At 29.4% G+C, this 20,087-nt stretch overlaps 2 protein-coding genes across 3 annotated transcripts; both read left to right on the forward strand.

The window, feature by feature from the left end:
- Positions 1-510: 510 nt before the first annotated feature.
- Positions 511-1,839, forward strand: LOC100817474 (MYB-like transcription factor EOBI). Its single transcript, XM_003551727.2, has 3 exons — positions 511-703; positions 867-996; positions 1,088-1,839. The coding sequence occupies exons 1-3, from the start codon at positions 565-567 to the stop codon at positions 1,593-1,595; spliced, it is 777 nt and encodes a 258-aa protein (XP_003551775.2). The 5' UTR covers positions 511-564; the 3' UTR covers positions 1,596-1,839.
- Positions 1,840-11,113: 9,274 nt separating this feature from the next.
- Positions 11,114-17,142, forward strand: LOC100788427 (agamous-like MADS-box protein MADS2). 2 transcript variants are annotated; one of them, XM_006602899.3, is made up of 8 exons: positions 11,114-11,640; positions 15,034-15,112; positions 15,273-15,337; positions 15,517-15,616; positions 16,047-16,088; positions 16,171-16,212; positions 16,566-16,723; positions 16,811-17,142. In XM_006602899.3, the coding sequence occupies exons 1-8, from the start codon at positions 11,456-11,458 to the stop codon at positions 16,905-16,907; spliced, it is 768 nt and encodes a 255-aa protein (XP_006602962.1). In that variant the 5' UTR covers positions 11,114-11,455; the 3' UTR covers positions 16,908-17,142. The 2 variants fall into 2 exon arrangements, with proteins under 2 accessions (XP_006602962.1, XP_003552609.1); XM_003552561.4 differs by having other exon boundaries at positions 11,117-11,640; positions 15,276-15,337.
- Positions 17,143-20,087: the final 2,945 nt, after the last annotated feature.

Below are 20,087 nucleotides of genomic sequence, written 5' to 3' on the forward strand. Positions count from 1 at the left end.
AAACAAAACGAAATAAAAATGCCTTGCAAATATATTATAATAATAATCGATCTACATGTAATATCAATCCTAAATTAAGGATCATACACCTGTTGGATTAGCATTGGATCAAAAGCCATTTTCAAGTGAACAACAAGGCACTCAAGTTTTTTTTTTAACCTTTTATTTATTAGCTTGATTAAAGATTATGTCCTGCATATGATGAAACCATTCAATTTTCGCTAGAAAATTTATTTGTATTAAATATAATATTCCGCACGGCTACTTGAGGATTTCCTTGATCCACTTGGTCCATTCTCATTGGGAAGGCAATGTAGTGTGGTACTGTGAAGCACCGCGTTTAACACCGGGATTCAAACAAATTAACGTGGAGTATATATAGCTGACATCACAACAAAGAACACAGGAAAAAATTAGATTCAAAGATCTCAATGATAATACCTATTTGATATAATTATTAATGTGGCCCACTACAACATGGTATAAATATCGAGCATGATATGTTGTGGAAATCACAGATATAATAAGGAGGATCAAACCGAAGAAGTTAATTAAAGTGAAATCATGGAAGCTATGATGGGTTCCCTAGCAACCGAGAAAGAGTGGAGGAAAGGCCCTTGGACTGGTGAAGAGGACAAGTTGCTAAGTGAATATGTTTGCTTCAATGGGGAGGGTAGATGGAGCTCGGTGGCCCAGTGTACAGGTATATATAACTTAATACTTTGATTCCCATGCAAGCTAATATATATATATATATATATATATATTCCTGTTTAATTATTACATATGGCAAAAGCTTGAATGGCAAAAGCTAATATATAAATATTCCTGTTATATATACTAATTAACCTTTAATTGAATTTCAGGATTAAAAAGAAATGGCAAAAGCTGCAGGTTAAGATGGGTAAATTATTTGAGGCCCGGCCTCAAGAGAGGTCAACTAACACCTATAGAAGTAGGAATCATTATTGAACTACATGCAATTTTTGGTAACAAGTAAGTAATTGACACCTTATTGTAGCTCGCTTCCCTCCTTTTTTCTGTCCTCAAACTTTTTAATTTACTGGAATTACAAATATATATACAGGTGGTCTACAATTGCAAAGTACTTGCCAGGAAGAACTGATAACGATATTAAGAACTATTGGAGAACTCACTTCGAGAAGAGTGGGAAATCCAAACACAAGAAGCTAGAAATGCAAAAGGCAAAGGTGCTAAAACAGTTGAAACAAAAGCAACAACCTCAAGAGTATGATGTCAAAAGCATCAAGTCCCATGAAGAGACAAAAAATGAAACAAAATCCTATGAGACAGAAAATAATAAGCAAAAAGAAGTGGATTTCATGTGTCCAACAATGGAGCACCAATACATTGTTCCATCAATGCATGAGGGATTCTCATCCACGTGGCCAGACACAGTACTAGGGGATGATGGCTCATGGTTTAGTTTATGGGACTTTGATGATGAACCACAATGTTCTGCAGATTATGTTAACCAATTTAGCGAAAGTGTCGTGCCAAATCAAGCTACCTTTGGAGTTGGAGAGGATTCCATGCAAAATCACGATAAAATCTTTTATTTCGATGATATATAACCCTATTCTACGAAAAAGACATGTTTAGATGAACTATTTCATATGTTTTGCTATGCAGCTAGTTGAATAAATAAGTTCAACCCAAACATAATATTGGAGTCAATAACTAATAAACCAGGCTATATATGTTCAACGACTCCATCTTATTAGTTTTTTCTTTTCTTTTTTCTTTTTGGTCATTCTCGGTACCATGTTGAATCCATCTTTTTGCTAGGCTTCCTGTGACGTAAACTTGTTAATTATAATGCGCACTAATATTACAATCATTGCTTTCACTCGTTGTCTGCCATCAAATCTCTTGCATTTTTTCAATTTGAGAAAAGAAAAGAAAAGAAAAGAAAAAGAGAATAAATAACTAAATAAAGAATTTTATCAATAGAAAGAAACTAATAGGAAGACTAATTAATTTTTAAATGATTTAGTTTGAGGAAAAAAATTAGCATGAACAGTAACAAATAAATTTTTTCTTGAATATATAGATAATTATGTCCTTAAGACTTAATAAAATACGATTATTTATAATAGATAATCTTGTTTTCCCCTCTTTCTTGGGATGGATATATGAAGAGAAATCAAGACATGTGGAATGTTTTTATTTTTTATTTTGCTTTCTCTGCTACCTTTCGAAACCGTTGAACAAGATAATAATTTAAAAATATGCATTTTCTATATCTTCTTTTTCTTTCTTGGCAAATTTGTGTTTACCAAATAAAGTGTTAAAGTCTAAATACAAAGTTTAGGAATCATTACTCAAAAATTATACACTATTAGAAAACTAATCATAATTTCTTACATCCGTGCCACTAGCAAGCCTAGTTGAAGCCCACGTTGGTAAAGAAGATGAAGCCCAAGCTAATATAGCCAGCCACCTTCTATGGCCCAACTATGTTTCAAATACCTGATTTTTCTTTTCTGAAAAGCGATGTTATTACATACGGACCCAAAAAAATATTATATGAAAGAATAATATTGAGTGTTAACATGGTAATTTTTAATAATTTTTATTATTATAAAAAAAGATACGGGTATTTTATAAAAAAAAAACATCGTTTTTTTTATAAGCCAAGACAATTTATTGATGTGAAACCATTTAGACTTGAGAATAGGATGTACGTACGAGTAAGATACAATTATACAAATAACAATCTAAAATTAATTTCAATGTAATCAAGGGGGAAAAAAGCCAATTAATAACACAAATAGCTTGCAATACAGACTATAAGGATAACAACTAGAAAAAATTCAAATATTACAAGAAATTGTATGAAAGTAATGAACTGCCCTCCATTAATTTGTATTCCAAGTGTGCGTTACTACGTTTTAGTAAGAACAACCCAGGTACAACCAAAGTATGTTTGTCCATCCCTTCATCTTTCAATGAGTATTTGTTGTTGTATATCTCGAAAGAGCTAGCTATCTACATATCCTATTTTTGCAATTTGGATCCAGCTCTTCCGAAATAGGCAATTCATTTTAGAAGATAAATTAAGTAAGTTTAGTCATTAGTAATAAAAAATCAACTTAATCTTATGGTTAATTTTCACATCATAACCTAAAATTGCTTCTTTTTTTTTTTGTCTCTAAAGTGAATTATTTATTTTAGAGGATATGAATCTTTTGTGTGTCTATATAATAGCAGCAATGAGATTCCAACTTAAGATTTTATACAAATCACTCAAATCGTTCCCCGTTAAACTAATCATAATTAATAGGTGATATAAAGTCCATATAACTCTAGGATAATAGGAAAAATAAAATGAAATCCTTTCATCCTAACTATCTTGCAGCATTAAAAAGCAATTGATGAAACCGATTCCATGGCCACTTGTTTTAGCTATGTTTTTTTGTTGTTGGCATGTGTGCATCTTTCTTAAGGATAAACAGGAATAATATTTTCGTCTTTCTACATTTTAAATTACAATCTTGGCAACATGGTAAATAGTCTCTTGATCAGCATCTGGCTTTAAATGTGGGGAAGTGCAAAACCATAGTAGCCTTTTGGAATGAAGAGGGGTGTAGAACGGGACCATAAGTTAGATTCTTTACGCAAATGACTCCTAGTTGAATTTGCTTTCTAGTCTAGGCTATTTAATCAAATTAATTAAGAGCGAATACTTTACAGCATGAAGCAAGCATAATCTTGAAATGGTTAAAGTGAACACAAATACTGCAAGCATACTTCACATATATTCCAAAACATAATCCAAACTCTTTCCCTTAAAAAGATTGGCAAGCAAACCATGTGAATAGAAGATTTTCCAGGTGCTTTTGGAAAATTAAGAAAAGTACACATTTGCAGTTCTAATATATATTCTGTTAGGACGCACAGCCATGAGGTTCAACTTTGGATAAGAAACAAAAAAAAAATCAAATTGGCAAATTAATGCTACCAATGCCCCAAAAATACTAGTTAAGGAATAAAAAGAAAAAAAAAGTATTTAAATGTTATTGATGCACTTTAGCATGATCTCACATGCATCTTTCCAATTAAAACTTTTTATTTTGATTTCTTGATCAATATTATAGGAATGTTTGGTAGGGGATTCTTTTTAAGTTTTCCATGAATATTAGATTAGGTATATTAAATTTCTATGTTTAATATGAATATTTTAAAAACCATTCTTAAGAAAAAAATTTAATCAAGTTTCCTGCTAAAACTTTGCTATGGATCAAAATTGCTTTCCAAGAAGGAATAGTAGTGATCGAGAAGAAAAAAAAAAGAAAATCTCTTGCACCTTAGTTGCTACTGGACTTTAATTAACCTATCTCTATACCTAAATGCTGAGACAGCCTCACCCAAACTACATTGGAGCATTTTCGGTTTCAGTCGCTCGTTCAAAAGCGCTTTGGTTTGAAGCATGCGAATTCCAGATTTGCAAGTAATCATTTATTCATTCCTCTTATTTAATGGTAACTTCGAAAGAACATGATAATGTATACTAAAAGGAAGTAAAAGGTCAACAAACATTGGCATAGCTAGATAATAAAACTCCTTAAATATATTAATTAGAATTTGTTTCACATCTTTGTATAGAAAAAACTTTATAAAAAACATTATATTCACTTTTATTATCTTTCAAGTCTCAAAAGGAATTAAACTTCACTGTTAGTTGGACGACATTTTTGGAGTACAAATGAAAAAAAGAGTAAAAGAAAACAGTTTTCATTTATTGTGGTGAACATTAATAAATATAACTTTCACAAAAGGACCTGTTACTGCTAGCAATGCCGCGTCGATGTAAAAATTATTTACATTGATGACTGAGATTTTCTTGTGCAAATTCGCCCATTTTTTTAGGTGGATTGTAAAAAGCTCCACCACAGGTCCAAAATGTCATGGCTTGGGACACATGGAGAACCTCAATACAATTTACTGCATGACAAGTTTTCCTTTGTTGGGTCTAATCATGGGAATTAATCCACATAGGATCGTAATGTTACAGAAATTTAATGCATGCAATTTGGTAAGTTAACATATTTACATTTATTTTGAAAAATAATAAATTTAATATATGAATCTTGTGAATGATTTCTTTAAAAAATTAGTTAATTAAGAACGTTTACATATCTAATATACTGTATTAAATGCTTTTAATTATTTAAAAAAAACAATAAATGTTTTAATATAAAAAAATTCAACTAAATAGTTTTTTTAGATCCTCACTATCGATCATCTGAGTTGAGCTTAGTAAATCTACTTAACTGAAAATTAAGTAAAGCTCTATTAACACTTACGTTCCATTTCTAATACCTAAACTCAGACTTGACTTACAAATAATTTGAGATTAAAATTTAGCCTAAATTAAAATTCAATTTCAAAAAAGTAATTATTGGAGTACTTTTTCAAACTCAGATTATAAGCTTAACTTTTTTAGGTTATGTAACCCAAACATGGCATTAGATTTAATAAACATTGGTTAATTAAATGTATTTAAACATAAAGACACTTGTGAATATTTTTCAACATGAATGTCTGTATCATTTTCCATTTCATCTCATATTCATATCATTTTTCTTATCTCTTTTTTTTTCACTCTAATCTATACATCCCATTTTGTGAGTTTGAAGATGATGATTGGACGTTGTGAGTGAGCGATGGAAAATCTACAGAACAGAAGAGAAAAGAAGTGCTCTCATGCCTCGTACGTACATATTGCATTTCAGTTTCACGGCACCCGTCCTATCCTATAGAACAATAATATATAAACAATCATTTATTTTAAACAAAATATCAACATCTCTAATTTTTTTATATATCTCTTTTCTTATTGTATAATAAATCTTATAATACTTATATTAGTTGTTCATAAAATATAGAAATGCAATGACCTCGTGCTTCTGTTCTCCCGTCACGACACGTATCACATTATCCACGGCACTTCACTCTGTAACTGGTGATTCTCTCTCTCTCTCTATCTAACTACGACGTCGTTGCACTGCTGCAGGGTTTTCGCATCAATCAACTTTGTGTCGCCTGCTACTTTACACTCTCCCATCCCATCCCATGTCGTCGTCGTCGCTCTCTCTCGGCATGGTTCTCTTCTGTGCCACCCACTTTTTTACCGTTGGAAATTGATCAGAATTTGAATCCACGTCCATCTTCTTATTCTTCTTATTATGCACCATGCATGTTAAGGTGTGTTAGCAATGCAACAGTGTACACAACGCTACGCTGTGTTGTTGGACTCGCAGAAAAATTATTAATTGCATCACAGAATCGTTAGTTATATACATCGAATTAACGCATGTACTTTTAGTACGTACACATTTTGATTGACAGTTCAAAAAGTACATTTTGGATGTTAAATCTATTTTAGAGAGTAAATATGATTTCGTAACATAGTTAGTTATTCTCAACGTTTGCACATTAAAATTTTACCTTAAAATTCAGTTTTATAAAAGTAGGATTTAGATTTAAGTTTAATTCAAAATTAAATTTTTAAACTTTAATTTAAATGTGTACTTATTTGACTTAATTCCATTGTTAGTTTCATATTATAAATGTGTGATTTTTATCGTGTGAATTAGATTCTTATAAATGTGATTTTGATTCTAAAATCATGTCAACCTTGAGTTAATTTTTTAAAATATTTTTAAAATAATTTAGTGACATATCAATTTTGTGTCAACTAATGTATTATCAATCATACATGTGTTAACTTGACTTAATTAGACATTTAATCCATTTGTAATCGCCATAATAAAGGATAAAAGTACAATTAAAACACATCACTAACATGTGTGAAACAATAGGTCAAGTGCTATATCTTCAATATTAATTAGTTAAATATTTAATAGAAAACTAATAAAGGGGACCTGAACCAAACAATTAATTGCGATGTCTAAAGATTAAAATTACACAATTATACAATTATAATATCTAAGTGAAAAAAAATGAAATTAAACCTTTTTATTTTTACCGTTTTATTTGTTGTTCAAAAACTTGGAATTATTTATTTTATTGAGAGGGATCTGAATATACTCTCAAATCTTCTACAAAAACATTTCCAGGTCCAAAAGGAGAAGAAAGATATTTTTTTAACCTGGATCTTAAATAATACAGTCTCAAATCTTCTACACTTACATTTCCAAGTCCAAAGGGAGAAGATAATTTATTTTTAACCTATAAAACTTTTGCCTTATACAATTTATATAAATTCTAAAAAGGAACTTACTTGTTACTAGATAAACCGGTGTGAAATTATTTTAATTTAATCAATACTTTTGAATTCAAATTTAAAGTATGTAATAGTGTTAAACACAAAAAAAAAAAGAGTTGTATAGTTTGTAATAGTACTCTTACTTTATGGACACTAGATTAATTAGTATGAAATTATTTCAACTTAATCAATAATTTTAAATTCAAAATTAAATATACAATTTTAAAAACTAAGAAAAAAATATAAATTATTAGATTATATTTAAATGATCAAAATTAGACCAAATCACATGTTTTTTAAGTGGATATACGTGACCGATAACTATTAATTTTAATTATTTATATATAGTTGTAAACTCCAAATTCATAACTTTCATTTCACACAACAGTTACAAGTTGTAAAAAATTATACACCTAAATCAATTTATTTTAAAACCAATTAACTAAAATAAAATTTATGAACTCGAGTTAATCTAAATTCAAGTTTATAAATATTCACTTAAATAGTAGAGTTAAAAGCTAAAATTATATCAAGATGACATTGATTTAAGAAATATTTTATTTTAATCAAACCACTTTTTGTAGAATGAGATTCTTAAAAATAGGATTGATAAAAAAGATTACAAAATTATTATTATTAAACTCCTTTTTAAAAATAATTAGTTTTGTTATTATTTTGGTGAAAAACATTTAATAACTTTATAGTCAATTATTATGAAAAATGCTTTATTTTCTTTATATCAAACGCCACCTATTAATAGGTAAGACTTGGAAAAAGAAAAATAGAAAGTTTTGCCAGTGTAATAATTTTTGGATAATATTTTAGTTTTGTTTAAGAGAATGTGTAAAGCACCAGGCACCCGTAGCATGAATATAATATCATAATGTACTTGTTTTTTTTTTCTTTTTTGTTGGTCTAATAATGGTACCTGCTGCCTTATAAATCATTATCAAAGAAGAAAGCAGCAAAATTGGGCTCTTTCTTCAGCCACGAAAAAAAGATGCAACACATTTGTCATTATCAATAATTCAATATGTACGTAGTTATGAGACTTTGAGTGGTGAATTTTATTAGATTAAAAAAAGCCCACATTTTTCTTACTCGTTTGGGATATATGGAACTATCAATTCTCACAAAAGCTGTATAATATCATGGAATCACCCAAAGCAGAATCCAACTAAACTTGTCCGTTGACCAAGTCGTGTTTTGCAACTAACTAACCTATCAAATTAAATTTTTTTGCCGTTTCTTTATAGGATGTGGTTTTGGTGTAATGATGGCACCAACAACAAGAAATGACAATTAGCTAGATTTGCAGCACCCAAAATAACTGAGGAAAAATATATTGTAGAACATAAGGTTGGCGTCATGAACTCATTATTTATGGAAACGAAGGTTGGAATTTATTCTATTAAAATCGATATTGGTATTCTTTCGTGTTTACAAATATTTAAAAGATTTTAACTTCTTCCTTTTAGTAGAATAGAATAGAATTTTGGTTCTTGAGAATGTAATGTGTTATCACATCAGTTCCTCAAATTAAAGAAATTCTAAATAAATTCTTAAAATTTTAATTGTTTCATTTAAATTTCTAAACTTAACAACGTATAGGTATTTTAATATTGTCACTTAAGTAAATAAAACAATTTTGCATTAATGAATGTTGAATTACACTTAAATGGACTTATTAAAAATTTCTTAGTTTTAAAGACCAATATAACAGTATCGCCATATATTTTCAGGACTAATTAAAATGGTGGTTTATTCGAATTTTTGGAGATTTCATTACAATGAAGTAAAACGGTATAATTACTTAAATTCGATTGGGCTTTAATTGTTCAAAGTATTCGAAAAATCAATGAAGAAGGCCAGGGTGTTAGTGGGCATTTTTATCAGTATAGATGTCAAAATCAATGAACGAATAATACCTAACGAATAATGCAATTCTTCATGTCTAGCCTCAAATTGATAGTTAGCGAAAAAACATTATTCCCACAAAATGTCTCATTGCACTAATTGGCTTGAACGCTTCCCGGACTTTGGAAGCTTTGTTCTATTCAACATAAATGTGGTTTTGTACCAAGTCAATTTCCGTGTATGACATGAGAAATGATTAAATTAACCATGACATGTACGTATTGGAAATGTATGTCCAACAAAATAAGGAAAGATAACTCAAAATTAGTAAGAGAATGGATTTCCCATATTTGTTCAAAAGCTTACTGCTTTGCCGTGCTATACTGCTATTGCACAGCTATATATATCTATATCCAAATACAATATAGCAAAATGAAATAAATTTAGCAAGATTAACATAAGTATAATAAGATGCTTTTTCTTTTAATTAGAAAGTATTTTGTACATTGAATAATTACTTATAAGTATAGATAAAATATACAAAACTAAAAATCATATTTCAAAAGTATTGGTTTATTTAATGAAAATAAAATATTTTACTACAAATAAAATATAAAATTAGGTATTTAGGAAATAAACAATAATTTAATAAATAATTAATTAAAACATTAAATTGATACTCAAAATTAAACAACATATGAGAAAATCGATAATTACATGAGAACAGTATTTCTGATCACTCTCAAGAAAATGAAAACTAGGATTTATTAAATCGGTAAATAATATATTTTTAATATAGCTATGTTGAATGAACGAATTTATAACCACTTCTTGAATTTAAGAAAGATCAATGAACGAATTTTCCAAATTATTTTTCCATATTAGAAGCTACTTTTTCTAAATAATACTTTTTGACAAACAAAATTTTCTAAATAATAATCTCTTGTAGTTAAGAAATTAGTTCCACATCCTAGCGTAGGGAAGAGGTAGGTAGGTGCTAGAAATTGTAACCTTCAAGATCACATCTTATTTTTCATTGTACTGAGTGATGACAACGTGAGTTTCAATTTCAAAGATAACGACTAATATTAGGGATGTTAATAACTATAAATAGATTCAATGCATACCCACGAAAATTACTTATGATATATAGCAAGGTAATTATTACTATTAATAAAAAAAAGTATGAAACCGGATAAATATGATTTTTTTAAAACCCGGAGGATATTTTAGTAACCTTCATAGATCTACCCCATTGCCACCCTAATTAATAATGTACAGGAAAATATCTTACTAGTCACTTTCAAATTTCAACCAACAATGTAAATTCATTATTATTCCCATTGATTTTTTTTCACATCAAGTACAACTAGCGTTCCATTTAATGAAAAAAAAAAAAACTCATCTGTAGGAACCTTCATAGATCTACCCCATTGCCACCCTAAAAGTTTATGTAAATTATGGTAAATCTTCTATATTGTATTTTTATTTTTACAATAAAAAAATACACTGACGAATTTAAAGTGTATAGAAGCCAGTGATAAAGTGACACGTGTGGAATCCATTTTAAGGCATGGGACGACGTTATGATACACTTGACCTGCCTCTCTGAAGACAGTGGAAAATGACACAGATTTTCACTGCAAACAGTAAATTATACGTAAACGGAGAGATAGATTGAAAAAACAAGGTCACAAGAAAAGTAATAATGTAATAAAAAACGGTTAATGCATGAAAAAATTTATTAAGAATATCATTTTTGTTAAGTAATAGTATCTATCAATATGACAGCTGTCACTACGCGCCAGTGTTCACCCACGGGGGCAGCGAGTGTTGAGTGTCTCACACGCGCCAATGCTGCGTCGGGGGGAGGTGATTGTTTTCCAAAAATACGCTAGCATGGAAAATCATGGGAAAGAGAAGTTACATGAAACCAGAAAGAACTCAAACCCTAAGCTAAGCTGCACTCCATTTTTTTTTTCTGGTGGAGATGGAAAATCCTGAGGATAAAAAGGAAACTTAGAATAGAGAGTACATATAATACAGCACAAAAAAACTTCACACACACAACACAACACTTTCCTCTCTCTCTCTCTCTCTCTCTCTAGGGTTCCAAGTTTGAACTTGAAAGTGTTGAACTTTCTCTAGCTTTTTCACAAATTTGGTTGCACTTGCAACTGAGGCAGGAAAGAGGGATCACCAGGGGGCACGAGAGGAGGAAGAGGAAAGAGAAGAAAAAACAAGAAAAGTAGAGAAAGGGGTAGGTGTTGTACAGAAATAGAAATTAAAAAATTGAGTGAAAAATTAAAAGGGAAATTTTTTTAGAAGAAGAGTGATAGGGATATGGGGAGGGGAAGAGTGGAGTTGAAGAGGATAGAGAACAAGATAAACAGGCAAGTCACTTTTGCAAAGAGGAGAAATGGGCTTCTCAAGAAAGCCTATGAGCTATCTGTTCTCTGTGATGCTGAGGTTGCCCTCATCATCTTCTCCAACCGAGGCAAGCTTTATGAGTTCTGTAGCAGCTCTAGGTATGCAGTGTTTGTGTATGTGTTGATCCTTTTTTTTCTAGTTTGCTAGCTCTGTTTGTGAAATACTAAAACCACTTTTTCTTTGTTGACCTATGAGATCTACTTGCTTCATTGTTTTATATTTTATTTTTTTGGTGCCTTTAATTTCTTTGGATTTGTTTAATTTGTTTGCTTCAACAATTAAAGGGAAAATTATTTAGTGTCTTCATCTCTTTTATTATTATTATTATTATTATTATTATTATTATTATTATTATTATTATTATTATTATGTGAACTTGTGGATTTTATAAGAGGCCCTATATGTGCTTCATTGCTTCAGTAGAGTAGTAAGAGTTCAGTTCTAATTTGATATTTTTTGTCAGGGATGGTAGATTTATCAGATCTAGTAATATGGCACATGATCTGGTGAATATCTAATATTTTGTGTACTTGTACGGTAAATTTGTTGGATGATTGTTTACTTTTTTTATATATTTTTTCTTTGTCACCTTTCAGTTTTAACTTTTCCCCTTGAAATGTAGCTTTTGGTCAGCAATGAGATCAAGATCTTTACTGTTTATTGACCTAATTTTTGCTTGAGTTTTCTTCTTAATTGAGTAATTTTCGTTGGAAGTCGGTCTAGCTAGGTGAGTTTCTGACAGGTTCTGTATAACTACTTCTACTACACAGGTAGTCCCATGAAGCGGTTATAAAGAACTAAAGATGCAGTATTTTTTCCACTAGAAAAAAATAAAATTTCTATTCTCTTTTGTTAAAATTAATCCATGTTTTTATTTGGAAAGAATGAAGTGTTAATTTCAGCTTCCTACTTTGTATATATCGATGTGCTTATCCAAAAATTTTGCAATTACATTTTTTGTGCTTGTGGGGTTTTGGGAGGAGTGAGGGCGTGAAGATTATTATATCTGTGTATGCTAAAATGTTGGTTATCATGTCATTTTGGCATTTCCATGCAAAATCTAGTTAGCTTTTTTTTCATTATTTAATTTTGTATGATGTCCCAACTTATTTACGTACTTTATATCATTCCTTATTCGATCTTTTTTAATTCCTTCAAATCTCTGTATGAAGGGATTTAATTTATATATAAGTTTTTGGTAAAAAAAAAAATTATATATAAGTTTATATACTAAAGTGGTAAATAAACCAATAGAATAATCCTCATTATAATTCGTATGATTGATGTAGACATAATTAACTACCAACTAACAGAACAATGCTTAGGATAGTTATTAGAACATTTATAGTTGTGGACAATTATGTAATGTTGATAAAAATATGAAATTTAAATACAAATACAAGGAATAATAAGCTTCAGAATTTTGCTGCTGTACCATTAATATGTTGATGTTTTATTGAGTTAAATATGTATTTGGTTTATGTAAATATAAAAATGTTTACTTTTTAGTCTTTAGAAAAAGCATTTTTTATATCCTTTAATTTTGTATGATGTCCCAACTTATTTACGTACTTATTTACATGTTGATGTTCTACTTTTTTTTTATAAAAAAAAAATGCGACAACTCCATGCACACATTCCCTTATGTATTTATATACATGTCAACCTCTACTAAAAACTTGAACTGTACGTGTTAGGCTAGGGCTCAAGTTTACAATTTATCTGAACATTTGAGTTGAGACTAGGCTCCAGGTGGAGCCCTGTGCACTATATATGAAGTCATATTTGCAGTTGTGTGGAACTGCCGTGAGTATTTACAAACTAATTTGAAGTAGTAGATCAAGGAACTTTCATTCATGCAAAACCGGAATAGCATTTCTTCCAATGTCTCGCAAATATCTTTCTGTCCAATGTAGCTAAACCAACAATGGAAAGGATATTGTCCAGCTTTTGAACCCTTAAAGGGTGTTAAACTTTCAGAGAACTTATTTAGACTTATATTTTTTTTTTAACTTCTTTCAATAAATTTCACCGAATAATATATCAAAATTAAATATTTATAACTTATTTTAACAAGTTCTTTAATCTTACTTATGAATAAGTTTTAATCTAAGATTTAAATATATTTTTGATCCCTAACAAATATTGAATTTTGTATTTATTTTTTAATAAATTTTTTTTTGCGTTAAATTCCTAATAAAATAATAATTTTATTTTTTATTCTTGATATTTTTTTTAATTTCTGATAAATTAACGAAATTTATGTTTGATTCCTAAAAAATTTGTGTTTGTTTTTAGATTAATTAATGAATTTTGTTTTAGTTCCAATTAATAAAAAATGAATTTTTTATTGAGAAATAAATACAAAATTTAGTAATTTATTAAAGACTAAAAATAAATATCAAAAATCAAAAATAAAATTATTATTTTATTAAGAACTTAATATAAAATTAAAATTTATTAAAACACAAACATAAAATTCAAATATTTATTAAGAATAAAAATATATTTAAATCCATTTGTCAAAGATATAGATATTGTTACGAAGATAAAATTAAATTTGAACTTGTGTTGAGTTGAATCTTGTCAACTGAATTGATTAATTTGGTCTTTTACGAAACTGATAGAAAAAAAAACTTATTATATTTATATATTCAACTTCTCTTACTTTCATTCGATTTTTCTTCCTGTCTCTTTCTTTATTTTCCATCAGTCATATCTATTAATTTCACCTATATACCCTAAAAATGATGTGTATGGTTACCATTTTTTATGTTATATATTTTTTAAACACAATTAATAACCAGTCACTTACAACTTCTTCATTTGATATATATAACAATATGCATTCATCCCAACTGGATCTTAATGTTCATTTCTTCCTTCTAAGATGTTAATTTAATGTTCTACATTTCCATTGTATTACATCAGATGCTATAATGAATCCACATGGAGCAAAAGATAGTGCATGTACATGCTAGCTCATAGTGGCCATTCAAGAATATTAGTATTTAATAATAGTATAGGAAAATTTCTTAAGGCAATGTTTTATGTTTTCATATTTGTGCATCAGTTGTCTAAAAGTAGAAGGGGAATACAACCATACGAATTTTTAAGCTTAACCTACAAACTTTTGTAGTGTAGTATTTAATTAATGTTAAGGAAGATTCAGGTTTGATATATATAAAATAAATGGTAACTAGTTTTCTTGGGTTGTAGTCTGCTCTTGGTATAACTGAACGATATGATCATATAGGTGCATCTCATGTGCTGATGTTAGATTTGTGTCATCAAAATCCATCTACTTGCAATGTAATTTTACCTTTAAGATACACAAGGAGTCCAGTACAATACTAAAATGGCACAAACACAAGATATGGAAGGTTGATTCATTGTTGATAACCTTTTAGTAATTGTGGTATGCATGGTTATCCATACATCATCTTAATTGATATGACTGTTCTTCCTTTCTTTGTCTACCTTCAAATCAGCATGCTCAAAACACTTGAAAGGTACCAGAAATGCAGCTATGGTGCTGTGGAAGTTAGCAAACCTGCCAAAGAGCTCGAGGTATATAGCAACTGCAGCTCTTGCTGTTTACTGGCATTACAGCTTATCTCAGAAAGTTCATATAGGAAACTATAATATAATTAATTATGTAACATACCATATATGTAGTTTTTCTTTATTATTGTTACATCTTTCAATTCTGGTTACTTTTCATTTGTAGCAGAGCAGCTACCGTGAATACTTGAAGCTGAAAGCAAGATTTGAATCACTTCAAAGGACCCAAAGGTGATTATAACAATTATAACTTTCGCCTATTTTCTGTTCTTTTCTTGTGCGTTAAGATTTAAGATCTGAGAAAAAACTTCTAGTGATCCTTTCACCAAATAAAATTTCATATTTTTTTTCATAATTAGTTTGCCAAGATTTAATTACTTAGACCGTTGCATTTGTCCCTGCTACTGCAGAAACCTTTTAGGGGAAGACTTAGGCCCACTGAATATCAAAGAACTTGAGCATCTTGAACGGCAATTGGATTCATCTCTAAAGCAAGTGAGGTCCACAAAGGTAATAATGGATAATTTATACATAAAAAATGTGTTAAGTTTTTGGCAAATTAATATATACATTAAGCTTATTAATGTAGTTCTTGATCAGTAGTTGCAGCAGCCTAGCGTAATTTCTCCATTTGATTTAAGCATCTTTCCGTTTTTCCGTACAATCTGTTTTTGCCAATACTATGGCCGATGCAACATTAGAATAGGATTTATCATTCATTAAAGATTTTGGATATTTTTATATGTGAAGAAAATGTACTGTTAAGGAGTCATATGTAACATATTCTTCTTTTTGTAATGAAAAAAAATAATGCATGTGGTAAATATATGATTTATTGTGTTTGTATCCTTTAATTTTTCACTACTGTGTAATTTTCTTAAGAAAAGCTTATTGTGACTCCTTTTGGTTACTTGGCACTGTCTGAAAAACCAATTTGCAGACACAATTCATGCTGGACCAGTTATCTGATCTTCAAACCAAGGTACATTGTTGGACACATATAATTAAAGGAATAGAGCAACTTTATGGGTACCTAATAATTTCAAGCTATTGTTTTGTTACAGGAGCAGATGTTAGTAGAAGCAAACAGATCCTTGACAGTGAAGGTAATTTTATTCCATTATCCTCGATGTTCTTCCCCTACCTATCAAGATCGATTTTGTAACACAAATATATATCCAGCTTAGATAATTTGATATTCTTTTTAGTTTTAATCAGTTTGGGAGTGTACTGTACTACCCTGCATCTGTATTTTGGCCTATCAGATTGGATACCTGCAAGTTAAAATTTTCTTCAAAATAGTCCTAACATTGTTTTAAGGTGGTGAAACAAAAATAAATAAAAACCTTAAGGTGGAAATATTATTCTGCATATTGTCGATATAAATAATCAATCTTAGTCATTTTACATTAAGGTCCTCTGCTGATGACATGATTCATGTCTAACTACTTGTTGTCAGCTGGAAGAAATCAATTCAAGAAACCACTACAGGCAATCATGGGAAGCTGGTGATCAAAGTATGCCATATGGTGGTGGTGGTCCAGAGAATTCTCACTCTCATTCTCACTCTCAGGGCTTCTTCCAACCATTGGAATGCAACCCTACACTACATATTGGGTAATATATGTTCAATTAATTACTTTTCTGTAATCTTCTAGCTAAATGTGATTTTGAACTATGTTTTAATGTGCCTCTTTCGTTCAGTCCTGATTACAGGTACAATGCTGTAGCTTCAGATCAGATAACTGCCACAACTCAACCTCAACAAGTGAGTGGCTTTATTCCAGGGTGGATGCTTTGAACTAATTAGACTCAGTGCATTCAGGTGGAGACATAAAAAAGCAAACACCTTACAAAGGGCAAAAGCCAAAAATGCATCTTGGTGTTGGCAAGGTGTAAATGCAACCCTGCTTCTACAGTTATTTTGGTGTATAAGAAACTGATGTTGTGACTTGTTCAAACTTTTGAACTTTTAGCCATAGACATATATGGCAATTTATAACATTAGGTATCTTTTAAAGGATCCCTTTTTATTATTAAATATCTGAACGACCGATTTCAATTTTCTTCTATTGCATTACATATTAATCTTGGCTTGATGTAAGCTCAGTTTTCTTCTAGGTTTTTGCTTGCATTATAAGTGAAAGATTGTAAAATCTCATGAAGCTCTGAAATCTCTTTTCAATCTTTCATATAAAAAAAATATACATCAATGTCAGATCTCGTCTTCAGTTTTTATCTTTTGAGAAATAAACTAGTTTTGATTTTTGTTATTCATTTTGTCCCTGTAATTAAAATTCTCTTAATGTTAGAGTGCCATGTCTTAAGTGTCTTAAAATTGGCTTTACAGTTGAAAACTATATTTTAGGGCTTTAAAAAATTCCTAATTACTTTTAAACTTTTCTTGTTACGTAACAATTTTTTATTCCTCCTCAATTTTCAATGCTTGAGATTGCAAATTAATAACTTTCAACGGTATCTTTATATATATTGAAGTGATTTATTCTTTTGAAAGCAGCTTAAAGAATGGCATTTCTTGTTTATTTTTTATTTTAATTTAACTCTCAATTCTCAAATAATTATGCATTCTTTTTTAATCTTGTTTATGTTATCTTATAATTTGAGTTTTTAGTATTACACATAAAACTAATTGTGCTCATTTTTATTTTATATATATATTTAAAAATATATATTTAATAATACATGTACATACATGAAATATTTGTTAGTTTGTTTATTTGCTTTACGTAACCGTAACATGAGATTCAACTTCGGTAAGTAATTTCGTTATTTCATTTTAGTTGTAAAGACTGAGTTGCATTACTTATTTCATAAATAAATAGATTAATCGAACTCTTTTTCGTAAAAACACGGCATATTGGGCTTGATCAACCTTTGTTATGGGCCCAATAGCGTGAACATATAAATGTATGAATATTTATGAGCAAAATTAAACAGGCCCGATACACCTAACAGACGTGATAAACACAGTCTCTCTCTCTCTCTCTTTTTTGTACTAATCACACTATCCTTTTCTTTAATGGAATTTCAAAATTACTCTTTTCTATGCTAATTTAGACACCGTTCTCAAACCATTCATCTTTTTCTTGAAGCTATTTTCTCTTCATTCTCCAAAATTTTTATTCTTCTTTGGAAATTAAAGAGCTTTCATTCCTCTGGTTCTGCCTAAATAACCGATGTTTTAAAACTTAATCCCAGTCGCATATTTTGCTTTGGCCGAATTAGATCATGTTTATCACAGACAGATTAATAAGTCTGACTTTGTGATAAATTGTGCCTTTGAAATTTTAGTTTCTCCAGGGAAGGGGCAAAAAGTTATTTCAAAACTTGCTTCACTTAGATATACTGATCGAATTTGCCTTATTCCTAAACCAACCATACTCAGGGATTAGATATTCTTAAACCAAACATACTTAGGGATTAGATATTATTAAAATCTACCATAGTTACGAGTATATTACCGTTCAATTTCATGGTCCCCAATAACAATGAGTTCTATATGAAGCCTAGCTTAGATTCCTAATTACTTCAACTCAAAAGAAAAAAGAAAAAGGAACAAAGCATGTAATTATATTTTTGTTTAAAGGAAGGATGAGACCAATGTAGAGCACAAAACAATAAAACAAATATGGGACCACATAATAGTGTAGTCTTTTAATAGTACTACATATATTAAAATGGTGCTTCCATATTCAATTTCACTTGATGGCCCACAAGTGCACATGTACATCCGTTGTTGCCATAACAAGCATATAGCATATTTCTAAGTTTATGCCTGTTTTTTTATATATCTACATTTTTTACTGAGCACAATCCACTTGCTTTTTTTTATAAAAAAAATTAACGTAGATTAGGTTCTTGACCAATGATTTGAGAGTCTCTTTTTTCTCCTATTTTCACTTATTAATACACGTAAACTAAATAAAAATAGACTGCCAGTGGATGATGGTAAACTTGGCACCACAACGGTTCCTCTATAAAATATTAACTGCGTGGTACTATATTTAAGTATCCAAATTAAAATGATTCTTGCACATGTTTCCTTGTTTTATTATACTCTACAATTTTTAATGGAAAATTGTATTTGTATAATAAATTTTTTATTATCTTTGTCCGGCAAAGAGATGATAACACTTAAGAGAGACAAATACGTTATAAAATAATTAATATGATAAAGAAAGATAATATATAGAGAGAAAAAAGAAATTAAGTTATTCTTAAAATTTATAATAAAAAATATTGTATTTATCTTAACTTTCAAGTTGGTTATATTTGTTGAGAGCATCCCAATATTAATAGTAGAAAAACATTATTTGTCTAACATGAAGATTTAATGAGAAAGGATGTAGAACAAATATTTGGTATGATTGTACATGATCCAATTTATACTTGACTCATAAATATAAATAAGCATATAATATACATGTGTATCTTATTGGTAATATGATTATTGAAGACAGACGATACATACAATATAATGACAATCTTAATTATCATCATGTAAAAATGATATTCTGAAGCACTGCATCTAATGAATGACCTTCATTCCGATTTTGCAACATATCTAGAAGAAGAACACGTTTTAGTATGAGATCCATGCTATGTGACTTCTTCCAAGTACAAGTAATGAATGATAATTAATTACTTTCTCCATTATAAAATTATTGTTGTTTGGGATTGATGCATATAGATAATAAATCATTAATTAACTAAAACAAAATTTATTACTAGTATATCTTAACTAAAATATTTTCATTTAATATTTTTTACTTTAAGTATTATTTAATTATTCTAATTTCTTCAACTTTTTATGAATATCAATTTATGTATATTGAGAATTATAGAGAGAAAGTGAAAGTGGCTACATTAAAGAGTGGGTAATTTAAAATTAATTGATAGTATAGTTAAGTGAGTGATTAGCACCAAAAGGAGATAAGAAAAATGAAAATATAATTATTAA

Source organism: Glycine max, chromosome 18 (genome assembly GCF_000004515.6).
Source record: "Glycine max cultivar Williams 82 chromosome 18, Glycine_max_v4.0, whole genome shotgun sequence".
Classification (NCBI taxonomy): domain Eukaryota; kingdom Viridiplantae; phylum Streptophyta; class Magnoliopsida; order Fabales; family Fabaceae; genus Glycine; species Glycine max.